The sequence below is a fragment of the Anser cygnoides genome, chromosome 1 (genome assembly GCF_040182565.1).
Source record: "Anser cygnoides isolate HZ-2024a breed goose chromosome 1, Taihu_goose_T2T_genome, whole genome shotgun sequence".
Lineage (NCBI taxonomy): Eukaryota > Metazoa > Chordata > Aves > Anseriformes > Anatidae > Anser > Anser cygnoides.
In genome coordinates, this window is record NC_089873.1 from 24,237,429 (window position 1) to 24,254,318 (window position 16,890).

Sequence of the window (16,890 nt, forward strand, 5' to 3'; positions counted from 1 at the left end):
ATTATTTTTTGAGTTCCATATTTCAACTTTGACAGGATGAGAAATATGTGGGATATGTGATATGAATACAATTGTAAAAGAAAGCATGTATAAATCCAGAGAAATGGTTAGGAGTAAGAGGCAAGCACAAGGTATGTCAATACTACAGCCTCTCATAATAAAATCATTTTAGTTAAGTGGAGATACGTAGCGGTGGAGGTGTTCCTTCATTGCAGATTCATAGTGATTTCACGGTTGTCTGGGTTCCAGGATTTTGAACTTGTTCTGGATTTTAAAGTCTTCATGTACAAGCAGTTCTAAGCCTGGACTTAACCTATGAGTATTCAAGGAGAAGCCTCTGTGGAAAATGCATGAGTAAACTGGGTGTGCTTTTGTGTACACTGAAAGGCATCAATCTATATTACTGTTTAGGTTCCTGCTCACAGATGAAAGAACTTCTGCGATCCCATCTCATCTCATTTTAATTAATTCAGAGAAAGGAATCTTTTGAAAAACCTCTCTTTGCAGTAGCTAAATTTCTTTCGTATGGTTTGGTAAGAAATCTTTATTTTTAGAAGTGAAGAAAAAAGAGAGAAAGGAGCAAATATATGCAGATGCATTTGCGAGCCAAATTTTCTGGGGGAGGCAAATTAAAATCCCAGTCAATGGGTTCTTCTCATTCCCTTTTTTAGAGCTTTCTTCACTTCAGTCATTCCCAACCTGTGGGTTGCGGAGAAATATTAAAAAGGAAAATTCAGTTTGTTTTCAGTTAAAAGTTTGATCCTAAGTAATACAGTCATCCGAGAGAAAACAATCTGCTTTTGTTTCAAAAAGTTTTAAGGTGATTTCTGTAAGGCAGAATATGGAGAGTACATCTACCAACTGTGCTTCACTTCTCTTGTGTGTGATTTGGTTCGAGTGTGCAAATCCCCTCTGAAAGGCCCAACTCAAACACAGGGTTGGTCAGTTTTTCAAGATATTACCAGCCAGAAAGAGACAGGAACAATATTCCTGTATTTTATAATTCTCTCCCTTGTTTTAGCTTCTCTTTTGTTTTCATTAGTTTACATCAACCATTTCTGAAACAAGAAGCCAGGAATCTCTTACATGACTTAGGCTCTTCATTTGTGGTGTCAGCAGTTGAGTGTGGACTTGCAAAAGATGTTCACATGGCAGCAGTGGAATTTTTTAAATGGCGTAAACGCTTTAGCCCTGTGGAAACACATTAGTCACCCATTAAAAAAAAAAAAAAAAGAGTATGGAATCTTCACTTATTTGCTAATGAATCATTTGCCCTTGTGGTGACATTCCTATCAGGGTACAGTGCATTATTTGTCTGTGTATCTGTGGGCCTTGATTTCCACACATTCAGGTCAGACCATTGAGGGCTTATTCAGATATGAAAGTCCTGGCAGCACTGGTCATATTTATCAACCGTGTTAGTAATGGAGGAGACCCCCTAGAACCTGCTCTTTGTTGAAAGAATAGGAAGATATGCTGCTTTATTGCTCTGTTTCACAAAGCAAGGATCTCTGCATTGCGCAGGCTGGAGAATAAAAGGAACCAGTTGCAGAAAGCTTGGGCTTAGTGGAATAAAGGAATAGTGGAATAAAAGGAAGTGTAGAAGCAGTAACACTATTTCTCGAGACTGCCAACTGCAATGCAAATCCAGCATGTTCTGCAAAATTGAAATTTGAAATTGAAATTGAAAATTTGCTGCAAATTCTCTGATTCCCTTAGTATTCTGTGGGCAACCACATTGTGCGCTCTTGCTTTATGTAATGCTGACATTCAATTCTTCGTTTCTTATATGAAGAATGACTGTAAGAAGCAGACGGTGAATTGCAGTCCATAGGCTTTGTGGGCAGGAGATGCACACAAAACCTGTCTGTACCATTCCAGACAGGTGAAAAACCAGGTATGTCACATTCTGGAAGACACCACGGAAAAGCCGAACAATTCCAGAATTACAAAATGTTTTGCTTTTGTTGACTGAATTATTCCAACTCATCCTGAATTCTCTCTAGGGTGTTCCAGTTCTACTCCTGTCCTTTGTGGTCTGGTCTGGTCTTACCTGTCTGTTCCCTTAAACAGACAAACAGTGGCCTGTGAAAAGGGAGATGAAGGATTTATGAAATATCCATGAGGAGGGGAAAGTGCAATAAAAGGGTTAACTTCAGTGTTATGCAAAGGTAACATGGAGAAGAAAAGGAGCATGTGGGGGATTGGCTTTATTACTTTCCTCAAGAATATTGTTTTTGTATCTGGAATCTGATTTGAGATTGAAATGATGAACAAATTGTCCCATATTAGTCAACAGTGCTGGCACAATATACTGTGAATTAAGGCAAATGGACTTCATGAGTCAAGCTATGTGTGCTCTGATTCAGACGTGCATGCCTTCTGACTTCTGTTTATATCTGCCTTACAATTTGCATTGTGCTTCCTTATTTTTCCCTTGTCACAACTTGTTTTAGCATAGCTAACAATTTCTTTTGTGTAATGTCCTTAATATCTCCTTCTGGTTGCGAAGAGGCATCCATGCCCTGTGCTCAACATGTGCTAAATGACTGCTGCTGCCTGATGTAGTCAGATGACACAGAAACAACTCAGCGCTTGCCAGGGATGAGAAGGGATTGCAGAGAAATTTGCTTCCCAGCGTGAAGAATCGCTCTATGGCTATTTTGATCTTGCAAAAGACTTGTGAAATACTGAAGTCAGGTTCTGAAGTGGTTATAATTTGCTCCCGACTTTTGAAATTTTTGATTTTGGGGAGAGCATCGCTCCTTGCAAAAGATAGCTGAACAATTCCATGTCTCAGTGGATGCACTCCAAGCGTACCGTTTTCTCACTCTCTTCGTTCTCGCTGGAATCCGCAATGGGTAGATTTACTGCAGACTTCAAACCTGTCAACACCCAAATGTGTGACACCAGTTCTCAACACATGTGAAAGAGCTAAGCTGAGGGACACGATAATATAGAGCAGGGGAAGGAGACAGAAGTTCTGCAAAATACATTTTGCTCAGCATGGAAAAGTTTTCAATGTACTTCGTTTTGAAGCCGAGCAATGCTGTTATCAGCCTGCAGTTATCAAGGAGCTAGGGCAGCATGTCAGGAGCTGGACTCTGTGAGTCTCCCCCGTGCTGGTGTTACCGCTAACAGGCTCTTCATCCAAACTGTAAAGATTTGAGCTCAAAAGCTGAACAACTGCACGATGCCTGCTTAACTTTAGAGCACTTGCCTAAGCACAAGATAGCAGAAACTTTGCATGGGAGCAGCTGGAGCTGCCTGCACGAAGCAGGCTGCTGCTCTATTCTTACCTGCTGAAACAGCACAAGGGAGAACAGGGAGAAGAGAGGAGCTGCGCATGCCTCCACGGGACAGGGACAGGGACAGGGACAGGGACAGGGACAGGGACAGGCAGCAAACACTCGTCTGCGACCACCAGGGCTCTTCAGAGACCCTCAGAGGGCCTCACCCCGGGCTGGGAAGCACGCACAGCTGGGCAGAGCCAATGTAAATAGTTTGGGGGAAAGTAATGAATATGCCTAGTGATTCTGAAACAAATACGTGAATATGCAACAAGTGATAGTGGTGTACCCTACCGGCGTGCCTGGCTGGCGGCACGACCCCCATGCACCCGGCTCCGTGACAGAAAGTGCCCGCTGGTCAGCGTTACCCTGACGTGAAGGGGCTTTCCCCCGGGGCTCAGTGCCAGCGGAGTGTCAGAGGAATCCGTCCCCGCTTACACAGCGGAGAGTTTTACGAGACGGAGGCTTATTAAAACCCTTTACGAGCCCCAGCCCCGAGCTGAGGAAGCCAGCGCTTTGCCAGAAAGCACCCTGCGGTCGCCGAGCGGCCTCGCGGAGCCGCCGTCAGGCCGGGGCAGCCCGGCGGAGCAGGAAGTGCAGCGGGCCTGGGTGCGCGCCCAGCCTGCCGCAGTTCCGCCTGGGCTGCGCCGGAGGCATGGCACGGCTCTGCCCGGCTGCCCCCCTGCTGCTGCTGGGCACCCTCCTGGGGACGGGGGCCCCCCTGATGCCCGGCTCCCCGCTGCCGCCGGGCCCCGTCCTGCTGCTGGGCTCCCTGCTGCTGCCCGGCCGGCTGGCAGGGGACCACGTACCCGCGCTGCTCTGGTCGTCTGTGAGGTAGGAGAGCTACAGCGGGCAGCGGCGCCCACCCTGCTGCTCCCCCATCGGGTGTGGAAGTGTATTTGCTACCTAGCCGGGCCTGGCGAGCGGTAAATTTGCCTTACCGGGCGGTAAATTTGCGCCATGAGTAAACTTGCCGGTGGGCGAACAAGCTAACAGGTGAAGCTACGCCTTTTTGTTCGTAGTTCTGGTGTGCTGCGCTGAGCGGTGGTGATCCCTCGCGTCTGAAGCGGGTAGGTTTTGTGCACCCAGAGGCAACCTTGAAGTCCTCTTGTCAGAGCTTTCGTGACTTAAAGGCACGCCATAAGGCAGCCTCCCAAAAAGGAGCTGACCAAAAACTGCGTGGCCGAGTTTAATCCTTGCAGCTCCTAACTCCCAGATGCTGATTTTTCAATTCTAAGTTCCTTTTATTTTTTATTTATTTATTTCATTTTTTTTTAATAACATTTGATAATATTTTACCAACAATCGCTTTGTGTATAGGCATCGGTGGTTAGAAATAACAGCTAAACTGCAGACCATCTAGCGGAGAGTTCATCTCCTGCCCTCTGCAAGAGCATATGAATTACACCTGGTTCAACAGGATGCCTCATCTCAGCTGGGTATTAAACTATTTCTCTAATACAAACCATCAGTAACACCAGCTGAATGTGTCACTCTCCAGCCAGGTGTCTCCAGGAAAAGCTCTCTCGTCCCGTGGCTGGCCTTGAGTCGAAGCTGCTCCGGGAGGGAGCAGGAGGGACGCGAGGGGGAACAGGGGGGACACGGTGGTGGGGGCTGCTGGTGGGCACGGCCATGCGGGGCACGTTGTGCTGCTCTGGCCATCAGCAACCATCACATCAGGATTCATGGGACTCGCTGCCTTTGTACCTCCGTCGCTCTCTTAATTCCCAGAGTGCTGCTTACAATTTCACCCTTCTGTAAAGGAAGAAGGGAATCCAACCGGTGGTTTCTTGGAGATAATTATCCTTTCAGCTGGTTGTGCTGAACTTGCTTTACCTTTCATGAGACTTCGAGCCATTCAATGTGTTTGAGGCATGGTGAACTATCTAGCTATCACCAGGAAGACAGACTAAGCGCTGCTCTTGGTTATGCCAGTGGAAATCTCTTGTCTTTAGGCAAGATTATTAGGCTTTAAGTCTGAGAGCTAACTCCTTTTGTGTCGTTGTTTTTGTTTGTTTGTTTGTTTGCTTTTTATTTTTTTAGTTGCTTCTTAATGCAATAATTTTAAGACAGCAATAGAAGGATTCAGAAATTTTACGATCATCAGGAGTTACACTATTCTTCAGGAGATCCTTTTCTGTGTACAGTGCCATATAGACAAGCATGATGCTTTTTTTTTTTTTCTTGTCATGCTTTAATGTTGAGATCCGTGGATAAATTGCATTTGAAAACATACATGCAGGAGGTGTTTATTGTGTTTGTTTCATATGTATCCTGGGCATTGTATTTTTTTCTCTACCGTAATTAATAACAACTTTGACATATGTCTCCCTATCTCTTAAGCATTTCCAGAAACTGAGCCTCTGGCCCCTGGGCAGCCACAGCATTTTGATAAAGTTTAGGCAACTTTGACACCCCTCCACCTATCGCTCGCATCTCCCTCGCCCCCAAAAGATATAAACAGATATCTCAATATCAAGGTTTTTTGTATTCTAAATACTTAGTCTGTTCACTTTTATAACACAGACATGAGAATAAGTGCTAAACTTCTATATTTAAAAGCAAAGTGAATGTTGGAGGGAGTTGTTAGGATAAAAGTGATCTCAAGAGTCTAAGAAAAGATCAGTGCTTCCTTTGTCCTAGATCCTAGTTTATATAAATATTACACATGTTGTCAATATAAGCAAAGTCTTATCGGTTAATCCAGGGTGGTCATAAAACAAACTTTCCACCAAGATGCAATTAGCAACTCACCCTAGTGCAGATTGTTCAGGCCTGAACAAATCTAGAGCAAGAAAATCAGGATGGTGGACTGATTAAACTAGTTTCGTGTTTCCATGAATACAAGAAGTGTTCCTCCTATCGTGACCTCTGCATTTTTAAAAGGGGAAGTCTTTATGAGAGACAAATTAGTTCTTGTGTCTTGTGAAAGCCTGTGAAGCTAGTGGAAAGGAGATTTGTGTTATTTTATAAAATAAAGAGGAACAGGAACTTTTGTTTGCATAACTCTGTTCTGTGCTTTACATCTTGGTACTTTGCAGTGATGTAAGGTTTTCAGTGCGTGGCATACAGGCTTATGAAATCAGGGAACTATTATTAAGAATTTTAAGGAGGGTAACTAAAGAAGTACAGTAATTATCAAAGGATTGCTGCTCGCTTTGTGGAAACGTCTCACCAATTTAAAGCTTTGGCTTCACTCACTGACCAACAGGAGTTGAGATTCGCCCATCTATTCCATCACCCTCTCCTGGGTTAACTATCAGGACACAATACTGAATTGCTGAGTTCTAATAAATTGTGCCACTCTTTAGAATTAGTCAGTGTTTGTAAAGCAGTATCTCGGAAGAGCTGTATTAGAAGTTGAAAAACTCTTCTTTTATGCGTTATTGTATTGTAACCATGCTATTCAAGATAATGTTAGATATAGAGGAAACCTGCAACTGAGAGACGTGCACAGTGTGCAAAGCATAAAGGAAGTGGGTATAAACAGGGACGTTTACAAATCAAATACCTCTTCCCTCTAGAAGAAAAAATGCAGATCTGTACTTTGAGAAAAATGAGTGTTTTTTCACCAAACAACAATCTTTCTTTATTGCACTCAGAAGAAAGATGAAGTGGGAATAAGACAGCAGGTCACAGTGTCCTGCTTTTCACAAAGGAATACTAACATATCAGTAGACATTCTCCAAAGTGACTTCGCCCTGGAAAAAAACAGCCTTTATCTTAAATCAGACATTAAGCTAATACTGTTAATATTGTTACTTTCCGAACCAAGAGAGACAGAGAGGTTCCTCTAGCATGTGATTCAGACCGGAAACATGACTTAGCCATTTCGGAAAAATATTCAAAAGAAATTTCTTTCTCTCTACAGATTAGAGAGGGAGCCTGAGGAAATAAATTCATTAAAATTAGCTTTTGTGATTGCCCTTCGTGTGTCTGTTTTAGGATGACTTTTGCTTGTAGTTATTGAGAATTTATTACTACTTTTCATTTATGCTACACTTATTTTGGGAGATGAAACCTTTTTTGGAAAATCCAGATTTTAAGTGGTTTTGAGGTCTTTAATGCCAAATAGGACATTTGTGGTGTTTCCTAAAGCTGCAAGGACTTTACTGAAAAATCTCCTGCAAGGAGGTGTAGCATAAAAAGGATACAGTGAAAACAGAAAATTATTTTAGCCGTAAGTTTACTGGACTTGTATGGAGATACTCTGTGCTAGCATGCTTGAGGAGCTTTTTGAATTATTTTTTTTTCCCTATAGTCACCAGTTTTCATTCTACTGGTGCTACTAGAAATGGTGACATGAGCTTTTTGTGTAGAAGTGATATTTAAAGACCATTTCCAAAAGTTTGCTTACGCCTTCTGTGCAGGGGATAATTTTATTTTTTATGTGGTAATCATGTGGCAACTGAAAGAGAAAACTGGCAAGAATAACTTGTAGGCAAGAGTTCAGAAGCCAGCTACAAAGCAAGTACATACGCTCCCAGGTTAGAACAATGAAGTCCTATTATCTTACCATCTGTCCTCTTGAAGGTCCAGGTACAAGCAATCTTGAAATCTTTGCTCCCGTCAAAAATAAGTGCTCAAGTCTTCCTTCTGCCTAGGAAGAGCACAGATCAGAGAATGTATCCCAGCTTTGCAATAATGTGTATGCTTAGACTTCCTGTCTGCCAGAGCAGTTAAGGGCAAGAAAGAAGAAGAAAAAAAAAATCCACCCCAAGCTTAGCTATCCTTCCTTTCTTTACTGCATTTTTGGCTATTGGAGGAAAAAGAGAGCAGCTGAGCTTCAAGCTTCCTAATTTCTAGGCAGAAGGGAAGCACAAACATTAGCAGCGATCCTCATTGTCGGGAGCCCCTGCGGCTGAGGACGACGATTCTGCCGTGGGGACACCAAGCCAGCTTGGCATGCAGATGACTTCACGTGGCTGTGCATCTTTGGACATCAAATTTCATGTGTGCAGTCAATCGTAGTAATCGATACATGTGTTGGCCTGCTGCCTGTTTCATCCTGTGCCGTCCCTTACTGACCCATTGCTGCCTGCTTGAGGTGAGGAGTTCAGAGGAATGGATGGGTTCATTACGTTCGGTAATGCACACCCTTGGCTTATCCACCATGCAGACACATATCCCCATTTCCCTCTGCAGTTCATTTAAACCAGCTAGTAAAACATACTGACATTTCCCATCTGAACCACAGTGAGAATTTCCGTTGCACCCAGGTCACTGGCCTATTAAGTGAAGCCTCGCACACTGCCATTCATGGTACTTGGCAAACTATCTAAGAGAAGTAAAATGCGTATAATAAGGGGAATAGGAGTACTAGGCAAACACTGCATTATAACAGAATTATTAACTAGCTGATGGAGATTTATTTTTCTAATGATGATGCTGGAGTTATTGAAGTTGACTGCTTGAAAGCAAAAAGGTCTCTCAAAAGGTGCTTTTTCAGGTTAGATAGCTAGCAAGAGCTGCTTCGAGGAACAAGGAATAACTCAGAAGCAAGAGTGCTTTAAAACAGGATCATTACATTTCTAAGTTTTTTGAGTTCATGACAAAAGCCTTTGCCATTGTACTGCTACAAATAAAATAGTTTTGTTTCATGTGCTCTCTGTTACTTTTTATTCTTAATTGCAAGTCCAAAGAGTTCCCAAAATCTTCATTTTTTTTCTAAAACTAGGCATGAAAGTGATATTACCAATTATCTGATCTGCAAAAATAAATATAGCAAGATATTCGCTATTATTTCACTTCATACAAACCGTTCTTTGACATCTCTTAATTGAATCTATCTTCTTTTCCTTTAATATCATTGGTACTTTGGTGTACCCATGCAATCCATAAAGTCAGTATGAAAGTTAGTGAATTCAGAACGCCTTATCTTGAAGTTTATATTTAAATCTTTGAAATCGTGAGGCCAACTTTTCTGAAAAGTTGAGGCATGTCTGATTGAATCTCTAAGCTGATGGTCTTCAGAAATACTAATTAATGTGGATTGTCAAACATAAGTGAACAAAGAAGTGAAGGTGCCGAGGAAAACTAAGAAAACATCAAATGATAATTTCTGTCAAATCAGAAAAAATAATTTCTTCTTGCACAGCAAGGTTTACCTCTAAAGCTTGGAAAGAAACAGCCAAAAGACTTAGAAGAATGTAATTTTAACACCTGCAGCACCTTGTCCTGAATGAGTCCCCCACATTTTCTGTTTGCTCTAGTACACTCCCAAATCCTCAAATCTGAAGGGAGCTAGGTATCTACTGCTGAACGATTGCACTGTTTTTATCTCTTCTTTGGGTGCGGTTAGAGGCTTTTGATTCACTCTCTGCAGTCTTCATTGGAATTACTGGTGAGTCTTGAAGTGAAATATGGGTTTCACCTGTCAGAAGCAGTACCGACCCCTGCTTATGCATCCATTGCCCCTGTTCTGCCTCCACCTCAAGAGACTGCAAAGATTGTTTTAAGTCATAAAAACTTGCTGGGGAAAGGTCATTTCTGAGTAGCTTTAGGGTTGCAATTTTTTTTTTTAAGTTCGATTAGTTTCATCTGATTGAATCTATTCAATATATTGAGAGCTATACTAAAGCATATGTAAGTGCATATATATATGTATCAAAAGCCTGTGTGATTTTGAAAAATACTTTGTATTCATTTTTGTTCTGTCTGGGACAAGGAAAGATGCTTGGAAACAAATACCAGGTTGCTGTAGGATATATGGGCAAGACATATGAGGAGAGGCTGAGGCCCCTTGGTTTGTTCAGCCCAGAGCAGAGCAGGCTGAGGGGAGGCCTCATGGCGGCCTGCAGCTCCCTCACGAGGGGAGCGGAGGGGCAGGCGCTGAGCTCTGCTCTCTGGGGACAGCGACAGGACCCGAGGGCACGGCATGGAGCTGGGACAGGGGAGGGTCAGGCTGGGTGTTAGGGAAAGGTTCTGCACCCAGAGGGTGGTTGGGCACTGGGACAGGCTGCCCAGGGCAGTGGTCACAGCACTGAGCTGCTGGAGTTCGAGAAGCGTTTGGACAACGCTCTCAGACACAGGTGGTCCTGCGTGGAGCCAGGAGTTGGACTCGATGATCTTCATGGGGTCCCTTCCAACTCAGGCTATTCTGTGATTCTACGATTTCAACTTCACCAAATTGCAACCATGTAATGACAGATGCTAAAGCACACAGCAAGTCTCCATATTGTGTTCTTTGTGGAACCGGTCAGAGGGGCTGAGTACCTGGTTTCTCAGGCCTTAGCAACCAACGGCTGTTTGTGGAAAAGAGGAGCTTAAGCTTCAAGCTCTGGGTGTTATACAGTATGGCAATACTGCCTTAGTCAAGTCACCCAGGACCAAAATTTTCATAATAAATTTCATCCCTATAAACATGTTGTGTACTGTTAAAATCCCAGCCAGGTATTGAATGAATAATGCCAACAGTTTTACCCAGAACTATTCTTAGTTGTAACAAAACTAAATGGCCAAGTTATTTCTCTGTCCAGTCCTCATAAGGACAAGTTAGCAAACGAGTCATAAGCTTTTCTTGGCGTCTTTTGCCATTCTGTTCAGAAGAGCTTCTGCTCCTGCATAGGCAATTTTCTGAGCTCCTTCTGCAGAATGGTTACTTCAACATGAAAGCTGTAGGAGAGAATGTATTTTTTACAAAAACGTTGAAAAGCCACTTTAACTTAACAGAAGGTTTATGAAAAAATGTTGGTTTATGACAACTTGTGGTCTAGCCTGACTCGTATTGCTCTCTAGCCACCAAGTGCCTGATGGCATTGGAAATTATTTCAGGAACTGGAATTACCTTTGGGAATTCTCCCTGGAGGTTTTCAGTATATTCTTCATTCTATTTAGTAGCTAATTTTTGGAAAGATGCAGCTGTGGTGCTGTACACAAACAAGAAAAGCTAGTAATAGTAGAGAGAGTTAGCTGGACCGGACCAATTCCATTCCTGCTGTAACTAACATGATACAGACAGAACGTGGAGAATTTCTTTTCCTCTTATATGGAATGAAAGTAAATTTAACAGTAAACCTGAAATTAATCCAGTGTTGGTGATATTTTCAACTGCTTCTGTACATTTGGAGAAAGAAGTGGTGTCATCATCGGCAGCAATTTTAATGTTAAAAAAATGATTTTCTTTGCAGATCCCAGTGGAATCCAGAGCCTGCTTTGCATGAAGGACACATTGTCTCAGCACAGGAGCTGGCTGTACTCTTGCAACCTGTTTTTAGCCCCCGTCCCAGAAATCTTGTTTTGTTCCTTCAAGAGACCGTATGTAACATTAATTTCTTTTCTCTTACCAATACAAAGTGCAAGTGTGGACATGGCTCCTTCTCACCAATCTGCTCTCTTTGTTTTTCAGCTTAGCATAGATGATTTCACATACTACAGTGAATCCTATGGTAACAAGAATCCATTTCAAAATGTTCAGGCAAGCATTTCTCTCTTTTTATTTCTTTATATGTGTTGTGTTTTTTTTTTTAATTAAAATGATGTAAGAAAGATGCAAACAGACAATAACTGGCAAAATTTAATTGAATTGCAGCAGTTTGCCAATTTAAATTATTTATTGAGATTATTTCAGTTTAGGTATATCAATTAAACAACTCAGTTTGCAGAAGTATGTTATGTGGCTATTTTATTTCAGATCAGTTTTTCAGAATTCTCTTAACTGGCAAAATTGTTCCTAAGCATGTTGCAATTTTTTATTATGAAAAAACTATACATACATGCATTAAAAACTCTAAGACTGACTCCCCAAAGTAGTGTTTGGACGTCGTAGGAAGAAAAGAAGTAAGGAGTCAATTATTTACCCCAGATTTTCAGAACTGAACACTCATTGTATTTTCATATGAGGTAAAGCTGTCTTGACCCATTCAGACAGCTGATTTTGTCATGTTTGAATATTGTGAATATATGCCTAGATACTGGATTGCTTTAATCTTCATGCTACTTCAGTAATCTGAAATAAACTCCAGGCATAGAATCTGAGTCCTCCTGAAATGGTCATGAACTTTATCTCCTGTCCTCACTGAAGAGATTCACAGATTTTGTGCTCAGCATCTCTGGTTATACTTACATGACAATTTATTGAACTGTGATTAGAGAAGGAAAATGTTCACATGTGGAAGTCATTAAGTCATTCCTGTGGGCAGTGCAGGATGAACAGAGCTATTAGTAACATAACTGATATCAGAGTACATGAGGAAGTGTTAATTCTTAAGCACTACACAGCAAGCTGTATGTATAATTAAATACATAAATATTTACATATTACCTGTCTCTACATCTTTCTTGTCTAAAAACCTCACATCTTCCTTGTATTCCTAATGCTAACCTTTATGTCTTCGCCATATGAGAACATTTTAACACTGATGCAGGAACAAAAACAACTATTCAGAGTACGTACATGGTTTTTTGGAGGAATGAATGGCAGTAATATTCATCTGTAGAGTAAGGATCACTGGCTGCATTCTCAGGCAGATGTACTGGTACTTCTCTGGTATGCCTTACCCTCTTTGGGTTTAAAATCTATGCAAGGTTGTGTCTGGAGCAGATTGTGTTCCTGCTTATGGGACTGCAAAGCTGGTTTGATTTTAAAATTCATAAGCTGTTTGGAACATATGTATTACTGCTGCAAGCTCCTAATGATGCTGTGGTCTTATTTATGTAGGCCCTGGATGTTTAAGTGGAAGGATAATAAAAGTATTTTAAGCTCTTCTTTTGCCTTGTAGTTGGGACCCCATCAGCACTGTAGAGTTTATATCCAAAGCTGTCTAGGGACTAATGGTTTTAGAAATTGGGTGGTATATTGAGTGCATTTGGGACATATGGACAGATAGTAAGGAAGAAACAAAGGATCACATTTACATCAATCTTTGGTCTATATCTGACAGAGCAGAATTTTGAACCCTGGTTTTCAACAAGCTGAACAAATATCAGTAACAGTTTGCTTGCTTTCAGACCTTGCCTCTGTTTCCTTTCTGTCTTGGAGCAGAGAAACTTTTTCTGATTACAGCATCTTCAAAACTGGAGTTTCTTTCATCAAATTGGTAACCTTAACTCCAGCACTTCCTATATCTGTTGTGTTGGTCTTGGCAATCTTTTCTAGCATAGTTTTGTGGTGGATGAGGTGCTGTAACTTAGAAAAAAGAAAACGATATGTATAAATTAAAAATTTCTTTTTCACGTACATGCCCATATGCAGAATTCTGACGATGTGTGTGTGCATCATCACCTAGCTTTTAGGGCCAGAAGGGATCTTCATAATCATCCAGCTCCATCCTGAGTGCAACAAAGGCTACAAAAATTTTCTCAGATACTATCACATCAGTTGTATTCCTCTTGACTTACTTTGGGAAAGAAATCTCTTCTTAATCATGCTATGAAAGACACAGGACAGTGAGAAGGTCAGGTCTGAATTTTCTCACTGCGGAAATTAGGATCTTTCATGTTGCATAACCACAAAGTATTATGCCTTCACAATCTATATTATACAAGTGATTCATTAAGCCATTATAACCGTTCCATACCACTCGAGTATCCTCCTTTGAACTTTGGCAATGCAAATCTATTCACAAACTTAAACCAGAGATCTCATTTGGAGGGTGTATGTGCATGTAGCAGCATGTGTACTACAAGAAGAAAGTGTTATTTGTAAAAGAGTTGTAGGCTTGTAAACCACAGAGACATTTGCAGATATTAGATTTGTTCAGCTACATTAGCAGCTGTTCTGAGCTTTTGGGATCAGTGGTTTTGTATGCAATAAAAGAATTCTGTTTCCAGTTAATGCAGAAAGGAATCTTATATGTAGATCATTTATCTTAAACATTCAAAGAACTTCTTAATTAAATAATAAAATACAAAGATTAGCATTTGGGGAACTTTTTTTTTGTCAAGTAGTCACCTATCCTATGAACTATTTTTCTTTAATATTAGCTTTGGCTTTCCCCAAACACTACTCAGCTCCTTAGAACTGCCATGTATGGTAGCACACAACAATTAGTTGCCAGCTGTGCTGCTGCATAATTATTATTGTAAGTCACTGCCATTTGTGGTTCTGTATCTCCACTGTAACATCACTCAGTGGTCATTTTTCTAGACTGAGGAGCACTGTTTAGTCACGTGCAGCATAAAGGTCCTGCTATAATTTTATTTGTTTTTGTTGCCCTTCTCTGTACCTTTTTGAGTTTTATTTTTTTTGTTGTTGTTTTGTTTTGTTTTTGTTTTTGATAAGGGACCACACAGAATTGCATACTAATCAAGATACAATTGCATCATAACTTCTTCAGTGACAGAACATTTTCTTCTGTTTTGTTCCATAGTCTCTTCCAAAAAAGACTAATACTAAAAAAAAGGCCAATACTTTTTTTTTTTTCAGTTTTGACCATCATCAGACACTGAACTGATATTAAGGTTTCATTCGTGAAGGGTGACGCTCAGTTCCAAGTCTGTTATTGTGTACATAAAATTAGTGTTGTTCTTTTCTCACTCTGTGCTCTTCTAAAATTAATTTACAAGAAATCTTGTCTTGTTGCTGAAGGGGCTTTCCCAAAATTTGCCCCTACTGTTGTCCCTTGCCTTCATTACTTCAAATAAGTCAGTGTAATCAGAAAATTTCATTAGCTCAATATCTATGCCTTTTTGCCAGATATTTTATGATTATACTGGACACAACAGACCCTAATGCAGAGGGTCCACCTTTCTCTGCTTTGGTAATAGGTGTTTTTTTTAGCCCTTGCTTGCTACCTTTTTACCTCCTCATTATCCACGTGAAGACCTCCTAGTATTGTGAAGACCACACAAGAGCAGCTTAATTTCTTTAGGAGTCTTTGCTACAAGATTCTGCTGAGTGCCTTTTGTGAATCCAAGTACACTGTAACAGCTGGAGCTCCCTGGTGTACATGCCTATTGACTCCTTCAGAGATTTCCAGCAGAATTGTGACACACAACTCCTTTTTGCAAAAGCTGTGTCAGCCTTTTCTCAGTATAATCCTGCCATATTGTTATAGTCAGTACTTTATTCTTTAAAATGGTTTCTCCCATTCTTAGACTTCAGGTTTGCTTGTCTGTAGTTCCCCAGATCTCTCTGTAACCCTTGAAAAACCTGGTGTCATGTCTGCCACCAAACAACACAGTGGTACGGAGGTTTGTTCAACAATGCTTTTTGTAGCTGAAATGCATTTTATTAGCTGAAGTACATCAAATCAATTTTCATTAAAATCATAACATATAGCTTTATGCGTTCATCTGGAAATCACAGATACAATTGAAGTCTGTATGATAATAGTAACTGCAAAGCTAAAATGCAACAATAATGTTCTTTGCAGCTATCCGTGTCTGTAGAAACAGATGTGCCTCTAAGTCAGTTTAAACAGATTTTTTTTTTTATAGATGGACCATTGACCAGTGCTGTAGAAAATAAATACAATACTTCAATATTTTGAACAACATGCTCACAAGTAAAAGATCTCTTTTACATGGAAGAGCCTGCCCACTTCAGGTGTAGGTTCTCAGATGTTTCCAGAGAAGGAGCCTTTTCTCCAACAGATATTTTTATTATAAGACTGTTTGTCAGTTATGCTGCCAAACATAAACTAGTTCAGAACAATGAGTGTGCCTAAATGATCTTTTATAGGTGGGCGCATGAGTCTTTAATAAAGATTTTAATGATACATCTTTAATGATAGACCTAGATTTACTCCATTCCAGCTTCAAATTGCTTAGGTGTAATAGCAATGCAGTTAACACAGTACTGAAACCAAAGCTGGGCAAGTTAGTCCAAGCACACCTTTATCATAATTCAGGTACTTAGCTTCAGGATGGCTGGACATGTAGACAGTGTCATCTCACGCCTACCTTCAAAAATACCTGAACAGCAGCGATATATGTAATAAAATCGTGGACCTGCTCGCAATATTTCACTCAGGAGAGGTGCCTCAGAACACTAAAGAAAGCAAATTAATCAGAGTAATTTGGCAATAGATGTGTTAAAAATTCTCCTGTCAGTGTAGGAATTTCTGTTATCAGTCCATCAGGTCAATAGGAGGATTTTTGTTTTCTTTTCCCTTTCCTGTTCTCAGCTACTGTGTGTTTATACCTCTTTGCTTAGTCCTTTAGCAGAATGCAGAGTCAGGTGTTTCTCAGTACTCCTCTTCATTCTCTGCCCTCTTTTGGAGGTCTGTTGTTTTGAAAACACGTCGTAGTTGAAATGCTAGAATGCCTAAAGCAACATATGGGTATTTTAAGAACAAGTCTGCCGCGGCCAAATGTCAAGAGGCACAAACGAGAGGCATGGGACCAAAATGTCTGTCTGATGCTAATGAGTAGATATCCAGCTGTGTGTGCCCTTCGAATGGACAGTTGAATACCAGTGGCTAGAAGCTGAGACAGATGGTAATGCAGGATTGGTTAGGAGCAGAGGGACAATTCAAACATTCCTCAGTAATGATGCATTTTATCTTTTATTCTACAATAAATGAGTAATCTACTTAATACATATCCTTGGAAGAACTGGCTGCTGCCATTCTGTCTGCAGCTAGGGGGCGAGGGATTAAAGTATCAAAAATAAACTGAAATAATTGACTACTGCTCAGGATTGTAGCTCTATATTAGT

General features: G+C 40.9%; 1 protein-coding gene and 1 long non-coding RNA gene across 2 annotated transcripts in view; one reads left to right on the forward strand and one right to left on the reverse strand.

The window, feature by feature from the left end:
* On the reverse strand, positions 1-5,141 carry LOC136789792 (uncharacterized). Its single transcript, XR_010828774.1, has 3 exons — positions 4,232-5,141; positions 1,087-1,191; positions 1-699 (listed from the first exon to the last, which is right to left on the reverse strand). It is a non-coding gene; the product is annotated as an uncharacterized lncRNA (long non-coding RNA).
* The window catches only part of LOC106044527 (V-type proton ATPase subunit S1), a 55,814-nt gene continuing 42,596 nt past the window's right edge, over positions 3,673-16,890 (forward strand). Inside the window, exons 1-3 of the mRNA XM_013194581.3 lie at positions 3,673-4,124; positions 11,420-11,546; positions 11,638-11,706. Of these exons, the coding sequence (XP_013050035.2) occupies positions 3,946-4,124; positions 11,420-11,546; positions 11,638-11,706 (375 nt within the window). The 5' untranslated portion in view covers positions 3,673-3,945. The remainder of the gene's footprint in view (positions 4,125-11,419; positions 11,547-11,637; positions 11,707-16,890) is intronic.